At 43.2% G+C, this 25,624-nt stretch overlaps 1 protein-coding gene across 3 annotated transcripts in view; it reads left to right on the forward strand.

Moving 5' to 3' along the window:
• The window catches only part of tmtc2b (transmembrane O-mannosyltransferase targeting cadherins 2b), a 169,511-nt gene that overhangs the window by 99,188 nt on the left and 44,699 nt on the right, over positions 1–25,624 (forward strand). For all 3 annotated transcript variants that reach the window (XR_006083616.1, XM_024423883.2, XM_024423885.2), the window contains exons 3-7: positions 14,873–15,719; positions 20,835–20,949; positions 21,481–21,566; positions 22,859–23,043; positions 23,324–23,402. Coding sequence is in view for 2 of the 3 variants with exons in the window: in XM_024423883.2 (XP_024279651.1) it covers positions 14,873–15,719; positions 20,835–20,949; positions 21,481–21,566; positions 22,859–23,043; positions 23,324–23,402 (1,312 nt within the window). In the remaining variant the exon portion in view is untranslated. The remainder of the gene's footprint in view (positions 1–14,872; positions 15,720–20,834; positions 20,950–21,480; positions 21,567–22,858; positions 23,044–23,323; positions 23,403–25,624) is intronic.

Here is a 25,624-nt window from a genome sequence, read left to right on the forward strand (position 1 = left end):
TAAAATCTGTTTTTAGTCAATATCTTTAGCGTGACCTTATGGCACTATAGCGTAGGATATGATATTTTTTCAGGATTTCCACCGAGGGCTCTGTAATTAAAGTGTAGGAGTTGACAGTACTAATTTTGTACTCAATGGAGAGGATGGCTCCGATATACCACCACACAGACACACACACATATACACACACACACACACACACCGTCAGCTCACCCCATCCTCTCCCCGTCTGGCTTTTAAAATCAGACTCCAGAGGCGAGGGCCTGGTGTCAACTACATGTGCATCATATGCTGACGAAGAGAGGCAAGAAGGAAAAAGCGACATTTCTTTCAAGGCTTTCGTGCTATCCTCATGTTATATTTCCATCCAACATTGATAACGTTATGTAAGGTGGGCATGTGGAGAGTTGGGTGGAAGGGAAGGAGAGTTGATTGTGGTTGGGAGGAGAGACTGTGCTGGGGTGGGTTGGGGACGGGAGGTTGGGGGGTGATGAGATTTGATTATTCTGTTTGAGTAAAAGAGGCGTTTGCTTTGCCCCTTCTCTCTCCTCCTCACGACACACACACAAGCACACACACTAAACGTAATATTTGACTTTTTTGTAGACACTATAATTCACGCTCATATTTATGACCGAAATAGCCATTATGAATCGATTCAGGGTGAATGTCAAATAGCTTATTATCGGGTGGTATTTGACCTTAAAAACAATATTACTCTCTAAATGCTCCCTATAAACCTGTGTCAGCGATTCATTGTCAAACCGCAAGTCCTCACTTTGTCTTTATTGAAGTGTTCTCCGGTCAAGTGTGGCCAATACAAAGAGCGCTAATGTTACCTTGTCACAGAAATGCAGTGGACCTTATTAAGACAAAACATCACAACAACATCCAGAGAAAGGCACCCTGTGAAATGACCCCTCTCTGAGAGAAGTGAAAGTGATTGGCTTCTGACAGCGCTCTGACAGCAGATCTTGGCTTGGATCTCATGTCTGCCTCCTTCATTTCATGCATGTTCTGTGAAGAGGCTTACATTGCCTCTAAATCCAGTCTAAAGCCTGCACGCAGGAGGTCTGATCTGCCAAATGGCGTGGTAATGAGTGAGAAACCAAAGCAGAGAGCAGAGCTCTTTTCATTTTCAAACAGTGTTGCCAACCAACAGGCGACTGGGAACGTACAGCATGAAGCTCTTTAGAAATCCCAAATCCATGCAGTTTTCATGGATCGTGCTGAATTAACATCAAACTCCAGGACCTCTTTCCTCTGTCTTTCCTCCGTCCATCCTGCAAGCAAACTTGAATCAGCATCTTGTCTCAGCCAAATTGTCATGTAGTTATCACACAGCCAAGCAGGACTTTGGAATATGTTGTGAAGTTTGGTTTCCATTTCAGACACCCTATCAACTCAAGTTACGATATTCACTCAAACTTAACAATTGTAGGATCTCACATTGATTGACTGTTTATGTTTCCTAAGGCTTTAGGTTGGTGTTAGACCACCCCAATCATACTTCAGGGAGAGACTGTAACGTTCCTGCTAATGCAGCACATTCCCTACCAAGGGGCGCTCTTTTTTATATTTCCTCCAGTTAGGAGGCTCCCTCAGGTTGAGGAGAGGGAAACGTGTCGTTTTTACACTTTGAATGAGGCTCTTCAGTTTCGCCACTACTGATTGCTACTTATGAGGGACATTAATGGGCTCTGATTAAGACACAGGGGGAAGGGGAACCTCTCTGACCCTCACACCAGGGTCACCCGTCTTTGGTGAGAAAGGAACCGCTTCAACAGGAGTGTGTATGATTGTGCTTTCCTCGGAATGGGCAGAGGGGATGATTGGAACGTCAAATGAGTGTGCTAAATGGTTTGAGAGAGAGAGACAGAGAGAGACCGAGACAGAGAGAGACCGAGACAGAGAGAGACCGAGACAGAGAGAGAGAGACAGAGAGAGAGAGACAGAGACAGAGAGAGAGAGACAGAGAGAGAGAGACCAAGACAGAGAGAGAGAGAAAGAGAGAGAGACCGAGACAGAGAGAGAGACAGAGAGAGAGAGAGAGACAGAGAGAGAGAGACAGAGAGAGAGAAAGACAGAGAGAGACAGAGAGAGGTGTTGAATGTATCGTTCTGAAAGGGGTCATCTGCTGATTGTGTTTATGGTTCATAAAGGCTGACCAACAGAACATGAGCTGGCGTAACTCAAGCCATTTAAGTTTCAACAGTTTCAAGGCTATAGTCCTGGGTTTTGTATATAGGCTGTCATTGAACATCTAATCCATGTCAGTTTGGAAAGCAAAGAAAGTGCTTTGAAAGTACAGCAGTGAGCACCCAGATAGCCGTTGTGGATTAATGTTGTCAGTCCCATGAGCTATGCTCTTTGAAAGTAATTTCCTCTCATGCGAAGTGATGGTGCGCCATCCTCTCTCATCTTCCCCTCTTCTTGGCCTTTGCCACTCTGCCGGAAGCCCCCGTGTTTTTATTTCCCTTATCTTAAATTTCTCACAGTCAATTAATGTCCTTTTTTTCCTGCCTCATCTCTGGCCCGTTCCCAGAGTCTCCTGTGGGTTTCTCCATGACTGTCTCTTGACTGAGGGGGTTCCATAACTTCCATACCAGGACCAGCTGACTCTGTGGGTTGTGTCCAGGCTGTGAGGAGGTTTACCCAGGTTAAATGCTTTGATACAGGCCACTGCTGTGGCTGACCCACTGAAGGTTTGACCCCGTGACCCCTCGAACCATGTGGCCCACAGGAGTCACGTGAGTCCTGGTCACGCTCTGTGGTCGTTAGAGGTGAACACTGTCAAGGTTATGGCACCACTTTTGCCTTATTTTAACAACTTGTTATAGTGTGTTTGTGACGGGTAGATCTTTGGATGTTTGCTTAATTGGTCAAAGGTTCAGTTGAATTTAATGTGTGTTTTTACTTGGTCGCTCTTCTGACAAACGGATCAACGGGTTTATTTGACTAATATTGAGGACAAGATCATAAAATGGAAAATGTCCATTGTACATTGTACAGCCTCATGCTCCTTCCTAATTTCCCCACTAACCAGAGAAGCTTATCTAAGGCACTATTTGGTTTCCCAGAGAGATGAGTTTTCTAAACCATCTAGGAAACCTTGGCCAGACGTTAGTTATCCATCACACATTTTTGGGAAGTAATACACAGAGACTCATATCTTGTCATTCCTGCAAACAATCAGCATGTTTTACTCACCAGGATTCACTGCTTACTTACTGAACAAACTCTGCAGATAAGGAGAGAGAACACAGAATATGCTATGGTACAAGACAGGCCAGCATGAAGCTGGTTGTCATGTTAGCCAGTGGAGGGTGTGAATATATCAGTTTTTAGGAAAGGAGCACAAAGTGAACAGCAAGGTCTAAGCATGTGAACGTATAGGCTTTGGTATTGAAAACCGGATGGCCACAAACATGTTTTTTTTTTGGAACGCTGCCAATTCCAGTTCTCAAGCCTAATCAATGGCAGAGCACCTCTCTTACAATTCAGTGGCAGCTCTCAATAACCGTTTTTGGATCAAACTTTCTTTCCGCTCGTTTCCACCCCAAGTGTTGAGAAAAAAGGCATTCAAAGCACCAATACTTTCTGTAATTGTTCATTTTTGCACTTCATCTCCAAGGATATTTTCTTCACCTGCCTTCCTCATAAAGTTGAAATACAAAAAGAAAAAAGGGGGAGAAATATCCCTTATGCCTCCTACCGGGAAGTGCTAAACCACTTATTTCAAGCTAAACGGGATTATAGACAAAATAGACCAAGTTGGAATTCCTTGGCTCACAGCATAATGGATTTGTGGCACTCAGGGACCCCTTGCTGGGCCCGTAATTGAACTTGTGCTTTTGAAAGGAGGACATTTTAACTGGAGGCATATTAGGGAGAGGCACATGTTTGTTTAATTATGAGATAATAGTGATGCGCATCAAGTTCTCCAACACCGGCCAGTGAACCCTCCAAAGGTTTTCTTTAGCAGACACAATGCATTTCCAGTTTGTTCAACTGATATCCTGTTCTGTTTTGCAGTCAATTTTCCCCAGCTAGTCTAAACCAGGCAGTAAAGTGAGTCCATATATGAAAGAGTGTAGAATTCACAAATGGTATGTGTTGAAATGTCATTCAAGGCTCTTTTCATGTTTGCCATTCTGCCTAAGGTATTAGCCTGTACCTAACAGAGACACAGGAAATAGCATGGCATACACAGAAAACTCCAACAGACATGTGGTTAGCATGGTGGTGTTTGACTGTGCCCATGAGGCTGTGAAGTGAGTTAGAGAGTTAGCATGACATACTTGTTTGTCCCAGAGCCAGGTACTGGGTATGCGTACGCCCTGGGCCAGAGAGCCATCAGCAGCACACAGTCAGCAGGAGACTCAAATGCCCTTCTGCCCTGCTGGAAGGTGGTCCCATCACAACAGGGATAAATCTGCCTGGCAGAGCCCAAGCCAGAGTCAGAGGCAGCCATGCGCAGCGAGCTCAGCCCTGCAGAGTGGGGTGGTGGCGTCACATTTGTTACGTGGCACTCCGTGAGCTGCCTCTGGCTCCCAGCCCACTCAGACTGCCGTTCCAGTCCCAGCTCCACATCCAACACGCGGAGCCCCTCTTCAAATCTCTCCCCCCTGGTGCGCCTTGGCTAAACACAGAGGTGGTGTCTTAAGCCCCTGCCCAGACCCGGGGGATGGTGTGAAAGCACTGTGACGTGGCGCTCAGTAAATCCTGTCCAGAACCCCAGCAGCAGGTGTTATTAACACCACAGCACTCTGACCTCCCTGGCAGCATCCTACAACAGCTGCAGATCCTGGTCCCCTTCCAAATCCACATCATCTTATTTACAGTTTCTCCCGCTTGTTTAGATTGAGAAGTGGCGGAGCTACTTTGCACTATAATCTTTTTTTTTGAGTTGGATTTAGTGTGTGTAAAGCCAGATTTGTGGAGTTTTTTTTAAACGGACAACCGACAGGTTCATGTGAAGTTCAGAGGACAGAACTGTGGGACCTAATGGCAGGGGGATCTGGGATGTAGGGTGGATTTCACGGCCAACAAGAACAATGCTGATTTACATCTGTAGAAAAGCATGAAATGTCCCGTTGCCGCTATCCTCTTTTTTATGTTTGTCATATATATTTCAACCCAAAGCTGTGCTTCCTCGCTGTTACTTAATTCACAAGCTAAACCACATCAACATGTTTTTGGCTCTGCTTTTAACGTCACTCGAACATAGCAGCGACTCATACAGCTGTTGACATCTCATATCTTGCTTTTTTGAGGTTGAAAGATTCAGAATGAAGAATTGAAATGGGGTACGGCTCTGTCATCATCAGATGTGACGTGGAACGGTCACAATGTCCCGACATGTTCTATCCATTGACTAATTTCAGCTCCTCGCACAAATCAATAATGTCATAAGAGCGTCCCAAAGTTATCCTGGTCCCAGATCCGTTTGTGCTTTTTTGCCAACTCCTATGGTCAGTTGGCAAGGCAGCACAAACAGATCTGGGACAAGGCTATCCCAGGGTCAGATCATCTTTCAACTAAAATCTGCACAGTAAAATGTATTATTTGCGGAGGACAAGCCCGAGGTGAAAGGGTGATGACATTGACCATAATCCCCTTTGTTCATGTGTTTATTTTAGTAATAGCCATGACATGTCCTTTGAACTGACACAATGGCTAATCCTACTGCGGTCAGCTTTAAATGCCACGTTCCTCTGTGTCCATCACGCCTCCTAGTGGAGTCCTATGATACATAGATATGATATTAACCTCTGTTCCAGGGGAAGTGAGCCCTTATGTCTTCCTGCCCTATAGGGCTGCTTAACCTACTTTCCCTTAGTCTCTCTGGCCGTACTTACACATCAGCTCCCCAGCTTGTCCTTTCACGTACTCCTGACACAGATACCATACACCACAGTAAATGACATTGTGATATTGGTGTGGTGTTCATCAAGATGTGTAATACTGTAGTCAGCAGTGCTGTAGTCGTCTGTTCGCTTCCCTTGAGCAGAACCACTAAGTTCATGGTGAGTTAGGCTAACTTTCTAAAAGTCATGGTCCTGTGGTTGTAATAGGTTTAAACCTCCGTTAGAGCAAGTTCTTTATGTGTGCTCCTATAAGATTAAAGAGGAATTTTATAACATGAAAGCCAATGATTTCTTAAAAGATGCACTATGCAGAAATTGCTCCGTCCATTTGCTGGTTTCTAAAATTCAAATAGCCTATTTACAGTTTATGTGACAAAACAAACAAGTATAGTGTAGAGAATCAGTGTACCATCTAAACCACTGTGAAATATATTTTCCATAACCAACGATATTATATTTTCAGTTGTTTGACGCTGGTGTAAAAAACAAAAAGCGTAAAAGACGCAAAGACAAAACTTAAGAGCTGGAAGCATAGAAATAGAGCACATGGAACAGATCTACCGCTTCTTTGACTTGCTTTCAATAAGACTGGCAGATCTATAACACACATTTATATGTGAATTTGGTCGGGTCACCCAAAAAGTTACAGCTTTAATGCTTTATTTCGGGAAGCATAGCCATTGTATTCTGTTTACCTGAAGTAATGCTGAGTAGGTGAAACTGTCCCTCCTCTTCATCTTCCATTGGGACCTGACCTAAGACTTTTGATAGTTGTTCTTGAATTAGCAAGAAACATGGGATATGAAGATTTGAACTGGTGAATTTTCTGTTGCCAAGCAACATATTAACCTCTGGAATGGACTGTATCACTGCCTGGTATGGCAACTGCACCACCCTGCAACCGCAGGTCTCTCCAGAGGGTGGTGCGGTCGGCCCAACGCATCACCGGGGGTACACTGCCTGCCCTCTAGGACACCTACAGCACCGATGTCACAGGGAGGCCAAAAAGGACATCAACCACCGGAGGCACTGCCTGTTCACCCCGCTACCATCCAGAAGGCGAGGTCAGTACAGGTGCATCAAAGCTGGGACCGAGAGACTGAAAAACAGCTTCTATCTCAAAGCCATCAGACTGTTAAACAGCCATCACTAGCCGGCTACCATCTGGTTACTCAACCCTGCACCTTAGAGGCTGTTTCCCTATGTACATAGATATGGAATCACTGGTCACTTTAATGTTTACATACAGCTTTACTCATTTCATATGTACGTATATACTGTATTCTATTTTACTGTATTTTAGTCAATGCCACTCCGACATTGCTCTTCCTAATATTTATGTATTTCTTAATTCCATTACTTTACTTTTAGATTTGTTTGTATTGTTGTGAATTTTTAGATACTACTGCACTGTTGGAGCTAGGAACACAAGCCTTTCGCTACACTCACATTAACATCTGCTAAATATGTGTATGTGACCAATACAATTAGATTTGATTTGAACAGTGGATCCTCATCCTTTGAAAACAATGTCCTGATTTGTTATACATTTTGACAGTGTTGCCCTTACACCTTGTTTTTTAATTGGGATGGTATCCAACGACAGTCTATTCAACTTGCACATAACGCTCTGAGAACCATATGTATCTTAGAGCTTTGTGAGAGTGTGGTTGTTCTATGGTTATTTTGCATACAAGCTTCCCACACCTTTCTGGGAATGGTGCACGGTAGTTGCTTGGCTTTGGAACATTCTCAGCAAATTTAAGGAACTTGACAAAAAACATTTATGTTCTTGGTGTTTTGTCACTTTAACAGAGCATTTACTAAAAGTTCAAACACAGTTGCATTTCATTTCAATTATGGTAATGTTCTAGGAATGTTCTCCAACTGGTTTGACATTGGGAATGTTCTCAAATAGTTCAGAGAACCTTAAGAAACAACATTCTTCTGTGGGAATTTCAGTGCAGAAATATTTTTTCCTGGTTAAAGGCTAAGGAAATTCATTTCCATGTGTCCTATCTGTTCTTGGAGTTCAAAAAAGTGAAATCCAAAATAAGCTAACAGTGTTATTAAAAGACTTATTGAAACATTCAGTGAAAGTTTTCAAGAATATATATATATATTTTTAAATCGAAATAACCTATAATTTCCATTAATAAAACCTCCCAGATTGACTTTTAAGGAACCAGCGTAAAACTTTATCAGAGCCTCCTGTAACCTTAATGTAAACATTCACAGAGCAGGAGAAAATTCCACTTCTGTTCTCAGAAGTTCAAATCTAACACTTGCAGTTTTACCGGTCAGGAAACGTGTGGCTTAGTTCCCACAACCAATGTGAAACTATAAACACAAGTTCCCACAACTTCCAATTGTGCTAGCTTGGTAATGTTAAGGAATCTTGCTCTGAAGCTGTATGGTAGCATAGCCTACACCAACAGGCTCACTTACAAATGAGTACAGCATGGCTGAATACATATTTAATGAATGTCTTACTTAATCTCAATAGCCGGAGATGGGAAGATTGAGTCTCCGGCTGCCTCGGTCTTTCTCTTCAGTCATGCCGTTCCTCTCCGCCTCTGTAGCCTGCCGCTTAAAGATTAAACTGGACGGGTACACAGTTCTACAACTGGGCCATTTTGACATGAGGCCTACTTCATGGGGGCCTAGATGGCCCACAAAACCATACCAGGGGTAAACGGAAGAGACTCAATGCTGGAATCAATTCAGATTTGATCTCTGTCAATTAGTCCTGCATCTAATGATCTGATGATAATTCCGTAGTTACTCTGACAACACACCAGTTCATAGTTTGTAAGGAGCGATTGTGATGGATTGTACGGCATAGCAGAATCTCGAATTTCAATGTTTGTTCGAAGCAAAACTTTGATCAATGAACTAAAACAGATGTCAAACGAACGAACAGTTATGAAGAATTTTGATGTCTTCAACATGTAGATTTACAACATATTTGACATATTGTACTGATTAACAGACTGGATGTTCCATTGACAATGTTATGTCTGTAAATTACTACATAGAGTAATTAAATCAAGTGGCTATACTATTATTGTATTAAGCTATACCCCATCCATGAACCAATTGGGTTATGGTTTCCTTAAAGAGCATCCCTATGATTTTTAATATGGAATGACTGAATCATTCTCTTTATCTCTTTCAGTGAGTAGCATGACGTGTGGGTTTGTGAGCAATTCATTAACAGTACAAGTCTCTCTATTGTACTGTGGTAGTAGCCTAGCTGAAGGCCTGTCTGTGTTCACCACTGTCACTATCTGTGGGGAGAATGACTCTGTACTGTACATCACTGCTAGTCATCAGCGGCAGATGAGAGGAGAGTCTGCCCCTTTAGTCCCATTTCCCCTGAGGATACGCACATCTCCTCACTGAATCAATCTGCAATGTCAAAAGACAGAGGGGAAGATCAATAACACAGCCACGGTCGCAGCCACTGTCACAGCTGCGATATGCAGTAGGGTCGTTCCACCATTTCGGTGCCTTTTTGAGTAGTTTAACTTGGTCATTAAAAAAACCCACCTCATTTTAACATTATGTAATAAAGAGCACGTGTTCATTTTCATAAAAAACACATTCCCATCTCAAGAGGTTACATCAAAAAATGACTATTACACAGAACAAAAATATAAAAGCAACAAAGATTTGTACCGAGTTAGGGTTCATACAAGTAAATCAGTCAATTGAAATCGAGGGATTTCACATGACTGGGAATACAGATATGCAACTGTTGGTCACAGATACCTTAAAAAAATAAAGTAGGGGCGTGGATCAGAAAACCAGTCAATATCTGATGTGACCACCATTTGCCCCATGCTGCGTGACACGTCCCTCTCACATAGAGTTGATCAGGCTGTTGACTATGGCCTGTAGAAAATTGTCCCACTGCTCTTCAATGGCTGTGTGAAGTTACTGGACCTTGGCGGGAACTGGAACACGCTGTTGTACACGACGATTCAGAGCATCCTAAACATCCTGTATGGGTGACATGTCAGGTGAGTATGCAGGCTATGGAAAAACTGGGACATTTTCAGTTTCCTGAAACATGAGGTGATGGCGGCGGATGAATGGCACGACAATTGGCCTCACGATCTCATCACAGTAACTCTGTGCATTCAAATTGCCTTCGATAAAAATGCAATTGTGTTCGTTGTCTGTAGCTTATGTCTGCCCATACCATAACCCCACCTCTACCATGGGGCACTCTGTTCACAACATTGACATCAGCAAACCGCTCGCCACTTTACACGCTCTCTGCCATCTAGGGCTGACCCCAATTAGTCGACTGGTCGATTGTTTGGTCAATAGGCTGTTGGTTGAGAAGTAGCATATACAGTTCCTTCAGAAAGTATTCACACCCTTTGACTTTTTCCACATTTTGTTACGTTACAGCCTTATTTGAAAATGGATTACATTTTTTTATCCTCTGCAATCTACACACAATACCCCATAATAACAAAGTGAAAATACATTTTTTGACATTTTTGCAAATGTATAAAATAATAAATAATAATACCTTATTTCCATAATTATTTAAACCCTTTTCTATGAGACTTGAAATTGAGGTCAGGTGCATCCTGAGATGTTTCTACAACTTCATTGGAGTCCACCTGTGGTAAATTCTATTGATTGGACATGATTTGGGAAAGCAAACACCTGTATATATAAGGTCCCACAGTTGACAGTGCATATCAGAGCAAAAACCAAACCATGAGGTCGAAGGAATTGTCTGTAGATCTACAAGACATGATTGTGTCGAGGCACAGATCTGGGGAAGGGTAGCAAAAAATGTCTGCATTGAATGTCCCCAAGAACACAATGGCCTCCATCAAGAAGTTTGGAACCACCAAGACTCTTTCTAGAGCTGGCCCGCCCGGCAGAACTGAGCAATCTGGAGAAAAGGGCCTTGGCCAGGGAGGTGACCAAGAACCTGATGGTCACTCTGACCTGAGCTCCAGAGTTCTTCTGTGGAGATGGGAGAACCTTCCAGAAGGACAACCATCTCTGCAACACTCCAACAAGAAGGCCCTTCGATACCATCTACTGCATCTTCTATGCCGTTCTGTACCATCACTCATTCATATATCTTATATACATATTCTTTATCCCTTTACACTTGTGTGTATAAGGTAGTAGGTTTGGAAATGTTTCATTAGATTACTCGTTGGTTATTACTGCATTGTCGGAACTAGAAGCACAAGCATTTCGCTACGCTCGCATCTGCTAACCATGTGTATGTGACAAATACATTTGATTTGATTTATATTAGAGTGGCCAGACGGAAGCCAGTCCTCAGTAAAATGCACATGAAAGCCCACTTGGAGTTTGCCAAAAGGCACCTAAAGACTCGCAGACCATGCGAAACCAGAATCTCTGTTCTGATGAAACTAAGATTGAACTCTTTGGCCTGAATGCCAAGCGTCGCGTCTGGAGGAAACCTGGCACCATCCCTATGGTGAAGCATAGTGGTGGCAGCATCATGCTGTGGGGATGTTTTTCTGTGGCAGGGACTGGGAGACTAGGCAGGATCGAGTCAATGATGAACAGAGCAATATATAGAGAGATCCTTGATGATAACCTGCTCCAGAGTGCTCAGGACCTCAGACTGGGGCAAAGGTTCACCTTCCAACAGGACATTGACCCTAAGCACACAAGACAACACAGGAGTGGCTTTGGGACAAGTCTCTGAATGTCTTTGAGTGGCCCAGCTACAATCATGAAACCAACATTTGTGTTAAACAAATCAAAATATATTTTATATTTTATATATATATATATATTTTATCTTCATTGTAGCCACCCTTTGCCTTGATGACAGCTTTGCATTCTCTCAACCAGCTTCATGAGGTAGTCACCTGGAATGCTTTTTCAACAGTCTTGAAGGAGTTCCCACATAAGCAGAGCACTTGTTGGCTGCTTTTCCTTCACTCTGCGGACCAACTCATCCCAAACCATCTCAATTGGGTTGAGGTCAGGTGATTGTGGAAGCCAGGTCATCTGATGCAGCACTACATCACTCTCCTTCTTTGTAAAATAGCCCTTACACAGCCTGGAGGTGTGTTTTGGGTCTTGTCCTGTTGAAAAACAGGAAAAAAAAATTGTAGTCCCACAAACCAGATGAGATGGCATATCGCTGCAGAATGCTGTGGTAGCCATGCTGGTTAAGTGTGCCTTGAATTCTAAATAAATCACAGGCAGTGTCACTAGCAAGCACCCTCACACCATCAGATTGCGTCCTACATGCTTCACGGTGGGAACCACCTATGTGGAGATCATCCGTTCACCTACTCTGCGTCTCACAAAGACACAACGGTTGGAACCAAAAATCTTAAATTTGGACCGAAGGACAGATTTCCACTGGTCTAATGTCCATCGCTTGCGTTTCTTTCCCCAAGCAACTCTTCTTATTATTGGTGTCATTTAGTAGTGGTTTCTTTGCAGCAATTCGACCACGAAGGCCTTTTTCACGCAGTCTCCTCTGAACAGTTCATGTTGAGATGTGTCTGTTACTTGAACTCTGTGACGTGCAATCTGAGGTGCAGTTAATTGCCAGTTTCTGAAAGTTGGTAACTCTAATGGACTTATCCTCTGCAGCGGAGGTAACTCTGCGTCTTCCTTTCCTGTGGCGGTCCTCATGAGAGCCAGTTTCATCATAGCGCTTGAAGGCTTTTGCAACTGCACTTGAAGAAACTTCCAAAATTCTTGAAGTTTTCCGCATTGACTGACCTTCATGTCTTAAAGTAATGATAGACTGTCAATTCTCTTTGCTTATTTGAGCTTTTCTTGCCATAATATGGACTTGGTCTTTTACCAAATAGGGCTGTCTTCTGTATACCACCCCTACCTCATGAAGCTGGTTGAGAGAATGCCAAAAGTGTGCAAAGCTGTCATCAAGGAAAAGGGTTGCTACTTTGAAGAATCTCAAATATAAAATATATTTTGATTTGTTTAATACTTTTTTGGTTACTACATGATTCCATGTGTGTTACTTCATAGTTTTGATGCCTTCACTATTATTCTACAATGTAGAAAATATGAAAAAACTTAAGAAAAACCCTTAAGTGAGTAGGTGTGTTTGACTTGCCCACTTTTCCAGCACAAAACACCTGGAAATTCCCCAAAAGAGTATATCCTGCTCACCTGCTTTTACACTGGGTTGACTATTAGATGTTCAATGCTTCTTTAGAAAAAAATATTTTAAAAGGTATTGTTTCACCTCATGAAAATTAAAGTTCATTTCACGTAACAGGGTTGACCTTAAAATGAGCGACAGACATAAATGAAATAAATAATCACATTAAATAAATAATAATCTTCAGAAATGACTTTGTCAAAAAAACAAAATAGATTTACAATGATGGTAACATTTTGGGGGATTAAATGGGTTAAAATCTTCCTAGAAGGAAAATGTTTTTAAAAAGTTGAGATTTGTTGAATTCTCCATGGGGTGTCTATTAAAGGGCAAGTCAATTAATGAAACAGGCTTTTAAAATGCAATATTGGTGCAACATTTCTACATGGAATATCAAAGGGACGCAAAAGGCACTCATTTCACGGAATGACCCAGTATTTGATCATACAGTAGATGCTACATGTAATCCATTTGACATGCTGAGATGGAAGAGGGCACATCAAATGGACTTAAAGGGATTTCAGCTCGACACCAGCAATGGCTTTCTATTTAAATGGTAAATAGGGGTGTACGTACCAAAGGAGTACTGTACAGCACATGGGGAATAAAAGCCAATACTCTATTGTGTGTATGTCTGTGAGGGAGGTCTATTATCTTGAGATCTCTAAGGAATGATACGAATTAAAGTCCATTGCATAACTCCAGGGCTTTGTCTGTGTAATGTCTCTTTGTGATAGGCAGTCTGGTCTGATCCTTTTCATTCAATCTCTATGGGGAAATGAGTCAATTACAATACATACATTGGTCAGATATGATATGTTATGTATTATAGCCTCATGATTGGATGCTGTGCCAGTATGAGATCAACCTCTCATGACCACAGAGAACTGTTGCAGGGCACAAATGAATGTTTCCCTGCATATACTAGTTGGCGTTATTGTGAAAGGGAAGCCTTAAAGATTTTTTAAGCGGAGTGTTCTTTCCAAAATAAACACAGTAAGAATGGCCAGTTGATCCTACTGCGGGAACTGTTCTATTGGGATCAATATAGGCCAGCTTTTTTATCTGCGCTCCCACCAAAGTGTAAAAGATTCAAACGCTTTATAAATACTTCACAATCATTTCCGTGTAAGAGTTTCACAAAGTATTTCATATCAAGCTTGCAATATGACAGTTAAGACCGTCTATGGGCCCGTATTCTGCAGTTTATTTTGACATGTCGGCAAAGGCCAGGTCTGTGAAGAGAAAGACAACACGGAATAAGTGAATGCTATGATGTTAGACCACATTTGCTCAGCAACAGGCAATGAATCCAGTGTAGCCGTGATTATTTTGGCTGAAGTCAAAGATAAAGTCACAGGGCAGTTTTTCCCATTTCTTTTTTTCTGTTGGTTTATAAGCCCAAGCAACTGTTAACTGATATCTTCCTGTGCATGGGTGTTTAAAAACCCACATCACAGCCAAAACATAACAATAAAATCCATTGTAGTTGACTTTTGCAACACATTCTAAAGATGCAGTCTAACACTTGGCTGAGAAAATTGTGCATGATAGATAACGATACATGACACACTTGTGTTTTTCCTTTTCCGTTAACAAACCGTTATAATTTCTTGTGTTGTTTTTCCAGTTATTACATTCAATCTTATGCTCAATTGACCGACATGGCCTGGATCAAAATCAAATGCAAAGACTCCAAGAGTTAGAAAAATCACCAATCAACCAGAAAACGACTTTGGCTCTAGCTTCTCATGATATTTTCTTTCTGTTGCTGCTAGCTTTCCAGTCGATTGCCGTTCCTCCTAGTTTCAGCTCTGTTGTTGTTTTCTCTCTCTTCCAGAGGAGGAACGTCCACCTGCTGTTGAGTGTGTTGCTGTTGGCTGCCTGGGGGGCTGTTCTGCTGGTCTGCCGCCTTTACTGGATGGGTAACAAACCACCCAACTTCTCCAACTCAGACAACCCAGCGGGGGACTCCCCGTCCCTTCTCACCCGAGCACTTACCTTCCTCTACCTGCCCGCTGTCAACATGTGGCTCCTCCTCTGCCCGGACACGCTGAGCTTCGATTGGTCCATGGACGCCTTGCCTCTGATCAGAGGCATTGTCGAATGGAGGAACCTTCATACTGTGGCCTTCTATGTGGGACTGCTCCTCCTGACTTGGTTTGGGCTTTGCACCCGCCGGGTCAAGGGCAAGGAAACCAACGGAAAAACCCATCATGTAACCAACGGCAACGGGAAGTCCAACACCAATGGACACAGCTATTACCACCCTGACCTTCCCGACCACACAAACTCTGAAACAGAGCCTCACCCTGCCAGTGCACAAAACGGTACCAAAAAGCATTACGTCACGAGGACTCGACTGCCCACCACTGAGAATGTAGTGGCGTTCTCCTTGGGCCTACTGGCCATCCCTTTCCTCCCTGCCACCAACCTGTTCTTCTACGTGGGCTTTGTGATAGCAGAGAGAGTACTGTACATCCCCAGTATGGGTTTCTGTCTGCTGCTGGCGGTGGGGCTGAGGTCCCTGTACGTGCGGCTGAGGCGGAGGTCGTCCAGGACTGTGGTGGTGTACTGTAGCGCTGCCATGGTCCTGCTGTTTGGGGTTAAAACGGTGCTGAGGAACCAGGACTGGCAGAACGAGGAGATGCTCTACAAGTCAGGAATATACGTGAATCCTGCTAAAGGTAACACACACAGACAAGCATACACACACACACACACTTTAACATTCTCACATAATATAGGCTGACTCTGTATGGCCTAAAGTAACATCACGTGAAGTGATAGCGCGATAGCTACTCCCTGTTAATGTGGGAGTGATAGAAAGGGTGATTTTTTAAATGTACTCTGAGATGTGAGCATGAGTGTTCAGAGCTCCTTGTTAAATTGTTTACAGTATATCTGCTTCCAGATAGTTTATCCTCTCCAGGCAGTATATCATGGCTGAAGGACCTTTCAACACAAAGCCTTCATTGTAAACCTACTAAATATCCCACTATGGCAGACTAGAGTCTCTCTCCTTCTTACTTTTGGAGGACATCTTCACTGACCGCTGCTTGATTGGCAATGAGGGGAAACTACATTACTAGAATATTCAAACATTTAAATTTAGGCTCACGGTCATCCAAAGAGTACTGTATAGCTAATAGTGTTACTCCTGAGATAGTGAGCCCGGGCTAAGGACAAAGGTAACGGCAGGACATGTTGTGTTAGCTCATTTCCCTTTCAGATTCTGCGGCAGGGCCGATACATGACAGGTGTTTATCCTGGCAACGCAACTCAGAGCAGCAGCTACGTTCCTTCCCTGGCTCACTGTCCTCATACGATGTGTGATGAGACGCAATGGGCCGCGTCTGAAATAGTGACACACTCCGTTAAGCATTGAGAATAAGTTCTGTGAGAAAGCACAGTTAAAGAGGCGGAACAAATTCACATGGCAAGGTTTCTGTTGTAGTATATAACCTTTAAAAGGTCTTATTGTATTTACAGTCGCATTTTAGAGGGTGAAGTTATTGACTTGTTTTTTTTTGTTTTTTTTGCTCTGCTCGGCTTTCCTATTGTTGTTATTTAGACTTCGGCGATATCTCTCTCGGACACCTAAACTAGTATATAAATGCATAGCTCAAAAGGAGCCTTTGGCATAACTGAGCACTTGATACATTTTTATGAAATGCAACCCGAATGACTCACTCTTTGTCTTTCCTGTCCTATACAGCCATCGGGAGAGCATCTAAGGGACAGATTGTTCACTGTCATTCATGTTCACAGTTCTCTTACTCTTACTGCCTTCGGCAGTATATAGACCCAGTTAAATAGTGCATAAGTGCATACATAAGCCCATATGTATACATGATGGATCCCAACTGTCCATACTTAGCTGCAGTATTGATTTAGTTGTCAAGCTAAAATATTGAAGAGTAACACTATTCAGTCGATTTGTTTGTCAAGCTACACTATATATACAAAAGTATGTGGACACCCCGTCAAATGAGTGGATTTGGCTATTTCAGCCACACCCGTTACTGACAGGTGTATAAAATTGAGCACATCGCCATGCAGTCTCCATAGACAAACATTGGCACTACAATGGCCTTACTGAAGAGCTCAGTGACGTTTATCGTGGCACAGTCATAGGATGCCGCCTTTCCAACAAGTCAGTTGGTCAAATTTCTGCCCTGCTGGAGCTGCCCCGGTCAACTGCAAGTGCTGTTATTGTGAAGTGTAAATGTCTAGGAGCAACAACGGCTCAGCCGCGAAGTGGTAGGCCACACAGGCTCACAGAAGGGGACCGCCGAGTTCTAAAGCACGTAGCGCATAAAACCATCTTTCCTTGGTTGCAACACTCACTACCGAGTTCCAAACTGCCTCTGGAAGCAACGTCAGCACAAGAAATGTTCGGCAGGAGCTTCATGAAATAGGTTTCAATGGCCGAGCAGCCGCACACAAGCCTAAGATTACCATGTGCAATGACAAGCGTCTGCTGGAGTGGTTTAAAGCTTGCCGCCATTGGACTCTGGAGCAGTGGAAATGCGTTCCCTGGAGTGATGAATCACTCTTCACCATCTGGCAGTCCGACGGACGAATCTGGGTTTGGCGGATGCCAGGAGAACGCTACCTGCCTCAATTCACTGTAGTTTGGTGGAGGAGGAATAATGGTCTGGGGCTGTTTTTCATGGTTAGGGCTAGGCCCCTCATCCCCATCAAACACCTTTGGGATGAATTGGAACGCCGACTGCGAGCCAGGCTAATCACCCAACATTAGCGCCCAACCTCACTAATGCTCTTGGCTGAATGAATGCAAGTCCCCTCACCAATGTTCCACATCTAGTGGAAAGCCTTCCCAGAAGAGTGGAGGCTGTTATAGCAGCAAAAGGGGGGACCAACTCCGTTTTCATGTCCATGATTTTGGAATGATATGTTCGACGGGCAGGTGTCCTCATACTTTTAATCATGTTGTGCATGTGCATTTTCTTGTAAAGCAGTAATCAATATAGACATATTTTTCATAGGAAAATACAAATACCACTTGACAACAGAAATGTAGCTAATATACCTACTTCATTCACACCCCTGAGATTGCACCATTGTCCAGTCTGCCAGACTACATTTTCCCTCTATATTAATATACTATAGAGCAGTCGTATGGAACCGTTATTTTATTCATTTTCTGTTTGGAAATAATTGGGCTCTTTGACACACTGACTCCCTGGGGAGTCTTTCTTTCCTTAGCCTCTGGTCCCAGTAGCTCAGTACCAGCTGTGGATATGCCCTCTGTCCCAGCCTGCACAATGCCCTCTAAGGAGGGTTAAAACCAGCCTGTTCCCATATCAGTTTGCGCTCTCTTGCCAACCCCTATGGTCATTGTTTGACTTGACATTTGACGTGACGTGGCAAGACAATACAGATCTGGGATCAGGCTTTATTTATATAGCACATTTTAGACATGAATGCAACGCAATGCGCCTTCACAGGGAAAAAAGAATAAAAAACAATGAAATATTTACTACACAACAAACATAAGAGGATAAAAAAGAAAAGAGTAACAACAAAAACTGAAAGTCTAAAAAAAGCACTGTAAGGAAAAGCGAAGGTGTATAAGATCTGTTGTAAATATGTCCATAGTTTCGAAATCCCTCAGGTTCTCTGGCAGGCTATTCCAGAGGCTGGGGCATAGTAACTAAAGGCTGCCTATCCATATCTATCTTGGTCCTAGAGTTAAAAATGACTAAAAGGCCAGTGCCATAGGACCTGAGGTACATAACTCAAAAGCATGTCTGACATGCATTGGGGTGCACAATCATAGATTGATTTAAAACCAATAGAATCATCTTTAAAACCTCACAGGCAGCTAGTGCAGACTTGAAAATCAGTGTAATGTGTGCTCCCCGTCTGGTCTTGGTCAGTAACCGTGCTGCAGCATTCTGTATGTTTTGCAGTTGACCAATGGCTTCCTTGGGTAGACCAGACATGAGAGCATTACAGTGGTCAAGCCTGCTTGTAATATAAGCATGGATGAGTTTCTCTGTACAGCCTAAGATAGAAACGGCCTGAACTTGGCAATGTTCCTCAGGTGGTAAAAAGCTATTTTGGTCCCATTCCTAATGTGTGGTTCGATATTGAGTTCAGAATCTAAAATGACACCTAGGATTTTTACCTGGTGTTTTATCTTTATTCAAATGTGCGGACAGATTCTTTCTCTGTGCTTTGGCTCCAATAATAAGGACCTCGGTCTTGTCTTGATTTAGATGGAGGAAGTTGTGAGCCATCCAAGTATTTAAATCACTAATACGGTCTAATAATTTATCTGTGGAGCTAAAATCCTCTGGTGACACAGAAATGTAAAGTTGTGTATCGTCTGCATAGCAGTGGAAACCAATGCTGGGCTTTCTATTAACGCTGCCAAGGGGTAACACATAAACTGAACAGTACCGGACCCAAAACACCACATGTGATATCTATTTTTAGAACCGGACCAGAGGCCAATCCACCTCCTTTTTTTTCTCACCTTTATTTAAGCAGGTAGGCCAGTTGAGAACAAGTTCTCATTGACAACTGCAACCTGGCCAAGATAAAGCAAAGCAGTGCGACAAAAACAACAACACAGTTTTACGAGGGTATGTTTGGCAGCATGAGTGAAGGAGGCTTTGTTGCGAAATAGGAAGCCGATTCTAGATTTTATTTTGGATTGGAGATGCTTAATGTGACTCTGGAAGGAGAGTTTACAGTCTAACCAGGCACCTAGGTATTTGTAGTTGTCCACATATTCTGGCCAAGATAAAGCAAAGCAGTGCGACAAAAACAACAACACAGAGTTACACATGGAATAAACAGCTAGCTAGTATACTCTTTCGGCTGGCCGGGAGATGGGCCTAGCTCGAGGCTACCTCAAGGCTAACTGGTGCTTGCTTCGGGACAGAGGCCTTAGCCAACAGGAGCCACTCGGTTGCAGCTCGGTAGCTGCGATGATCCGGTGTAATGGTCCAGAGCTTGCGTCGGATATGCTCTGGGTTGATATCGCGCTGTGCCGACTGGCAGGTAATTGTCCGAGCTAAAGCTGGCTAGTGTCCGAGCTAAAGGTGAAGACCACTAGCAGTGGCAAACAATGATTAGTAGCTAGTTTGCTGGATAGGTTCTGATGGAGGTTCCAGTTATAAGGTATAAAAAAAATAGCATATCCGTACCACATTGGATGAGGCTGGTTGCAGGAAAGTTCGTAGATTGTTCGTAGATGTAAAGTGAGAATAAAATATATACAAAAAAAAGACTATTTACAGACTAATTAACACGCGACAAGAAAAACACACGTCCGACTGCTACGCCAATTTGGATCTCTCCAGTCTGTCCAGAAGGACATCATGGTCAACAGTGTCAAATGCAGCACTTAAATCCAAGAGTACAAGGACAGATACCTGTTTGGCATCTGTGTTAGCTCTAAGCTAATTTACCACTTTAACTAAGGCACAGAGACGTGCTTTACTGTGCTGGGCCCAAAAGACAGATTGGAATAAACAAATATACAGTTGGCAATTAAAAAATAATTTAGCTGTTTGAAACTATTTCTCCAGAATTTTCCTTAAGGTTGGAGATTGGCTGAAGAGCTGAATAATCTAGATTACTTTTATTCAGAAGAGGTTTCACCATAGCAGTTTTTAGTGCAGCGAGGAAAGTGCCGTGATTAACAATAGCTCGTACTTTTTCAGATACGCAAATGAAAACCTAAGGCAGGGACAGAGGGTGTTCGAAAGAGGCTGGCGGCCATGTTGATTGACCCTGTTAACCTTATTTTCTCCCTCTATCAGCATGGGGCAATCTTGGAAACGTCCTAAAGAACCAGGGCAAGATGGCGGAGGCGGAGCAGGCGTACAGGAACGCCCTCTACTACCGCCGGAACATGGCAGACATGCTGTATAACCTGTGAGTGTCTTTATCAAATCAAATGTATTTATAAAGCCCTTTTTACTTCAGCATACACTCTGTTTGCATACATGAGCATCACCGTCTCCCCTTACACACACACACACACACACACACGTCTGTCTATTGATCAGTGGTCTTCACAGAGAGGAAATTGTGTTTTGTGTTCCTGCTGTGTCTGTGACAGTAGGTTGTTAATCATGCTATGTCAGCATGAGGGTAGGACAACAGCCAGCAGACAGCCAATACTCAACATTAGCCCCAAGGGCTTTAGGTGTTACTCAACAGAACCTTAGATTATGTTCCACTTTTAGATTGTTTAGAACAGATGTAGAGATTAGGTACAGTAGCATTTTATTTCACGGCACTGTTTCCAATTATATTCATCTAGTAATTACTGGGAAGCTGTATTACCTTGTTGTCTTATGTTATTCAGTCTTATCAGACACATTGGACGTTAATTAGTCACTTCTGTTGAGATTTGTAGACGTGAGAGTGCCTACCTTTCTCTGTTACTTCTCTCTGTTATAGCGGTTTGCTGCTACAAGAAAACAACAAGTTCTCTGAGGCGCTCCACTACTATAAACTGGCCATTGGGAGCAGGCCAACTCTGGCTTGTAAGTACAGCTCCTCTTTTTGTTAACAATTTCCAGCTCTTGGTATTGCACAGTGCCAATGTCCAGGCAACTGCCAATGGGACTGAGGGTGAGGGAGGGCACAGGCAGGCCTGCTACATTGCTAAATGAATGATTGAATACAACCTGTAGATTAGCTTTCAAGGACCACAAGCCGACAGATTAAACTATTGCATCATTTAATTTAATATGAATCGAGGTCAAAGTCTCTCTCTCTCCTCTCTCAATGATAATTCTTTTCCTCTCTTACCTTCAGGAAAGTTGCATGCATGTTTTCTGTTAGTTCATTATCCCCCTCTTTCTCTCTCCTTCTCCCTTAATGTGCTTGTTTTCCGTGAGTCTTACCTTCACTCTTTCATGCACGCTTCCTGCTAGCTCGTTATCAGCATCGTTCAACTGTCACACTGCCTGGTTAGCAGAAGTCACTCTCACGTGCTCAATTATTCCCCATAGTTTTTCCTATCAACCGATGACAGATAAACAGTGGAGTCCTTGATTTCCCTTCCATTGTCTCCCAAAGTGTAATTAATAATGATGAATACAATCAAGATGATGATCATAGTCCTCATTCATTATGCAATTACCCCATCTTTTACTGGCGATAGCTAAATGAATGAGTTACCTAAAGCGGTGGTCGTGGTGATGGAAGTGAAGGAATGAGAGCAAGTCAGATAATAGATGTCATTTGTCAAGGTCTTACCATTCTTCACTGCGTTTAACTGACAGCTGGTACAACTTGGAATCTGGTCAAGTAACGATTCCAAAGTGCCATCTCCATGACGATTGAAAAGCTCTAGTGATAGACAGTTCTATTCACACTCTTCTCATATCCCTTTCAGGCACACATCCTTAATGGAAACAGTCTTCACCAACACTCTAGCCAAGGGAATATATGCAATTTATTCCTAGAATGGGATTGTTGAGTAGAATTTGGAACTTGGCCAGTTCACTTTGGATGGACAAAGGACAGAGAGAACTGAGGAGAGGGGCTAGGTAGGACACTAGTGTAGTCTACGTTTCATCATGCCATGCAGAGGCGCACATACATTATTAGTAGAGCCAGTTCCACCCTGCAGACTCCCATTCACATTCCATCCCCTCTGAGTCTTGAACATGTATTGGCACCCCATGGATGTGGCAGCCAATTGATCCACAGTGGGTGGCCAATTTATTTCCGAAAGACGCTTGATAATGACTAGTTTCAGCCCCATAGAGCCTAATTACTCTCTGCCTGCATGTTGATCGTGTATTTGATCTCTCATTCCCCCCTGCAGCAGCCTACTTGAACACAGGGATCGTCCTGATGAACCAGGGGAGACTGGATGAAGCCAAGAGGACCTTCCTGACCTGCGCCGATATCCCCGACGAGAACCTGAAAGACCCCCACGCCCACAAGAGCTCCGTTACCAGCTGCCTATACAACCTGGGCAAGCTGCTCCATGAGCAGGGGCACCAGGAGGTAGGATAGAGGGGAAGATGGAGGGTGCACACACACATACACACTCACAGGGACACACACACACCAAACATACACACAGAAACACACACTAGTGGAGGCTGCTGAGAGGAGGAAGGCTCATAATAATGGCTGGAATGGAGTCAATGGAGTGGTATCAAACACGTAGTTTCCATGTGGTTGATACCATTCCATTGACTGCAGTAGGGAAATGACTTGTGGCCCCGGCCTGGTTGGGCCCTCGTGCCTAATGGATGGTTCTTTTTGTTTTATTAATTCATAGGAGGCCCTCACGGTGTATAAAGAAGCAATACGGAAAATGCCAAGACAATTTGCACCTCAGAGCCTTTATAACATGATGGGTAAGCGGCAATTCTCTTTCTCTCGAACCAAACACAGAAGCTGTTGTTTTTTTTGTGAGAAAAAATAATATTAAAATGGAATAGAAGATTGGTAGATTGGAATGCAAGTTAATGTGTGTTTCATTTGGAAGTGTGGGGGTACATTTGCAACCATTGTGTCAGTTGTTGGCTGTTTGTTGAACTTTATTCCACCTGAAGGGTCTCAGGAGTGAATTGTATTGCTTGTGGCCAGGGTCTTGAGCTCGTCAGCTGAGCTAGACTTACAGTAAGCATGACAAATTAGCATGGTTTCGGAGGGTAGACTCTGCCTAGGGTTGTTCTTTTTAAAGGTGCTCTGTTTTCACAACGTCTTATAAATCTTCATCGTTTTTTTCCCTAAGATACGTAAACCGGCATCAAAGTCGGGGTGTGTGGCAGCAGCTCAACGCACCCATTGAGGCCCCAATGTTGAGGTTTCCACTGTGCGTTAACGCAGTTAATTTGCTTTCCACTGCAATAATAACCGCGCTCCTCAAGTTACAGTCATGTGAAAGCAGCTGCAGACTGAGTTGTGACTTTTGATTGCAAAAAACAATAATATTTAATTTCAAGTGACCCCCAATTCCACTCACACCCTTGTCACTCAATGGCCATTCTCAGCCCTGCTGAGAAGTCTCAATCTGCCTTTGCTCCCTCTGTGGCTCCCCCATGTTGTTCCTTTCTATCGTTCTCTCACTCTCTATTTCTCTCCCTCTCTCTTTTTCTTCTAGGTCTCTCTCTTTCACTCCCTCGCCCTCTCACTCTCTTGCTGAATTCCAACAAGCCCCCCTAATACAGTACATTTACCAGTGGAGTCCAATTCAGCTTGACAGAGGTGCTGAGATTATGTCCAATTGTTGACCAAATCATCTCTAACAGTTTGAAAGCTGTAAGAGCTGTGGGAGGTTGGGTGGTACAGCATTTTCCCATATTTCTGGCAAATTTTGGCAGTTTACATGGCTGTCTGGGTCAAAGTTGGGTCTTAATCTGCCACCCCCCCTCCTCTCAAAGGTGCAATGGAATGTTCCACTATATGTGGTTTTCAAGTCCTTGAGATTTGTTTCACTTCAAATTTTATGTCCGTGTCTGTGCTCCCTCACAGAGCTCCATCTGAAGCTGATAGTTGGCTAGAAAGGCACAAAGTCGGTTGCTGTTACCAGCTCTACATTACATCATGTCTGACAAATATGTATATAGATTAAGCTATTCATATTGCCCGTATCATAATCATAACAGTCAAGATACAGTATTATATTAGCTGCTGATAAGGACATTTATTAAGTCTGGGGATTCTGTAACCCAACTATTTCATACAATATCTCACATCTGATCTGAAAGGAAAAAAGGTTTGTGCTGATGGAGAACAGTTTTAAAGATCTCTTCTAACAGACTTTCTTTGGATACTTTATATACTGGCTTACAAAAGACTTCCCAAACTCTGATCCTTATCATCAGCAAAACATAAAATGGGGTCTTATATTTGATACCATTTACATGCTTGAGTATCCTGTATTTAAGGGTATATTAAGGGTACATTACAGGCTATTGCTAATGAAGAACACGGAGATGTCTGTTGATCGTCTCAGAGGTCAGCAGGTTAGCATTCCTCACCAGCCACCTGCATGGGCGGATTGGCCGAATGGCAATTCTGGCAAATGCCAGAAGGGCCGAATCATCTTTAATTGGGGTGGGCTGGTCGAAATTGACCACAAAATGCGATATATATATATATATACAAAAGTATGTGGACACACCTTCAAATTAGTAGATTTGGCTATTTCAGCCACATCCGTTGCTGAAAGGTGTATAAAATCGAGCACACAGCCATGTAATCTCCATAGACAAACATTGGAAGTAGAGTGGCCCGTACTGAAGAGCTCAGTGACTTTCAACGTGGCACCGTCATAGGATGCCACCTTTCCAACAAGTCAGTTCGTCAAATTTTTGCCCTGCTGTAGCTGCCCCGGTCAACTGTAAGTGATGTTATTGTGAAGTGGAAACATCTAGGAGCAACAACGGATCAGCCGCACAAGCTCACAAAACGAACTGACGAGTCCTGAAGCACGTAGCGCGTACAAACGGTCTATCCTCGGTTGCAACACTCACTATCGAGTTCCAAACTGTCTCTGGAAGCAACGTCAGCACAAGAACTGTTAGTCGGGAGCTTCATAAAATGTGTTTCCATGACCGAGCAGTTGCACACA

This window comes from Oncorhynchus tshawytscha, linkage group LG06, assembly GCF_018296145.1.
Source record: "Oncorhynchus tshawytscha isolate Ot180627B linkage group LG06, Otsh_v2.0, whole genome shotgun sequence".
Taxonomy (NCBI): domain Eukaryota; kingdom Metazoa; phylum Chordata; class Actinopteri; order Salmoniformes; family Salmonidae; genus Oncorhynchus; species Oncorhynchus tshawytscha.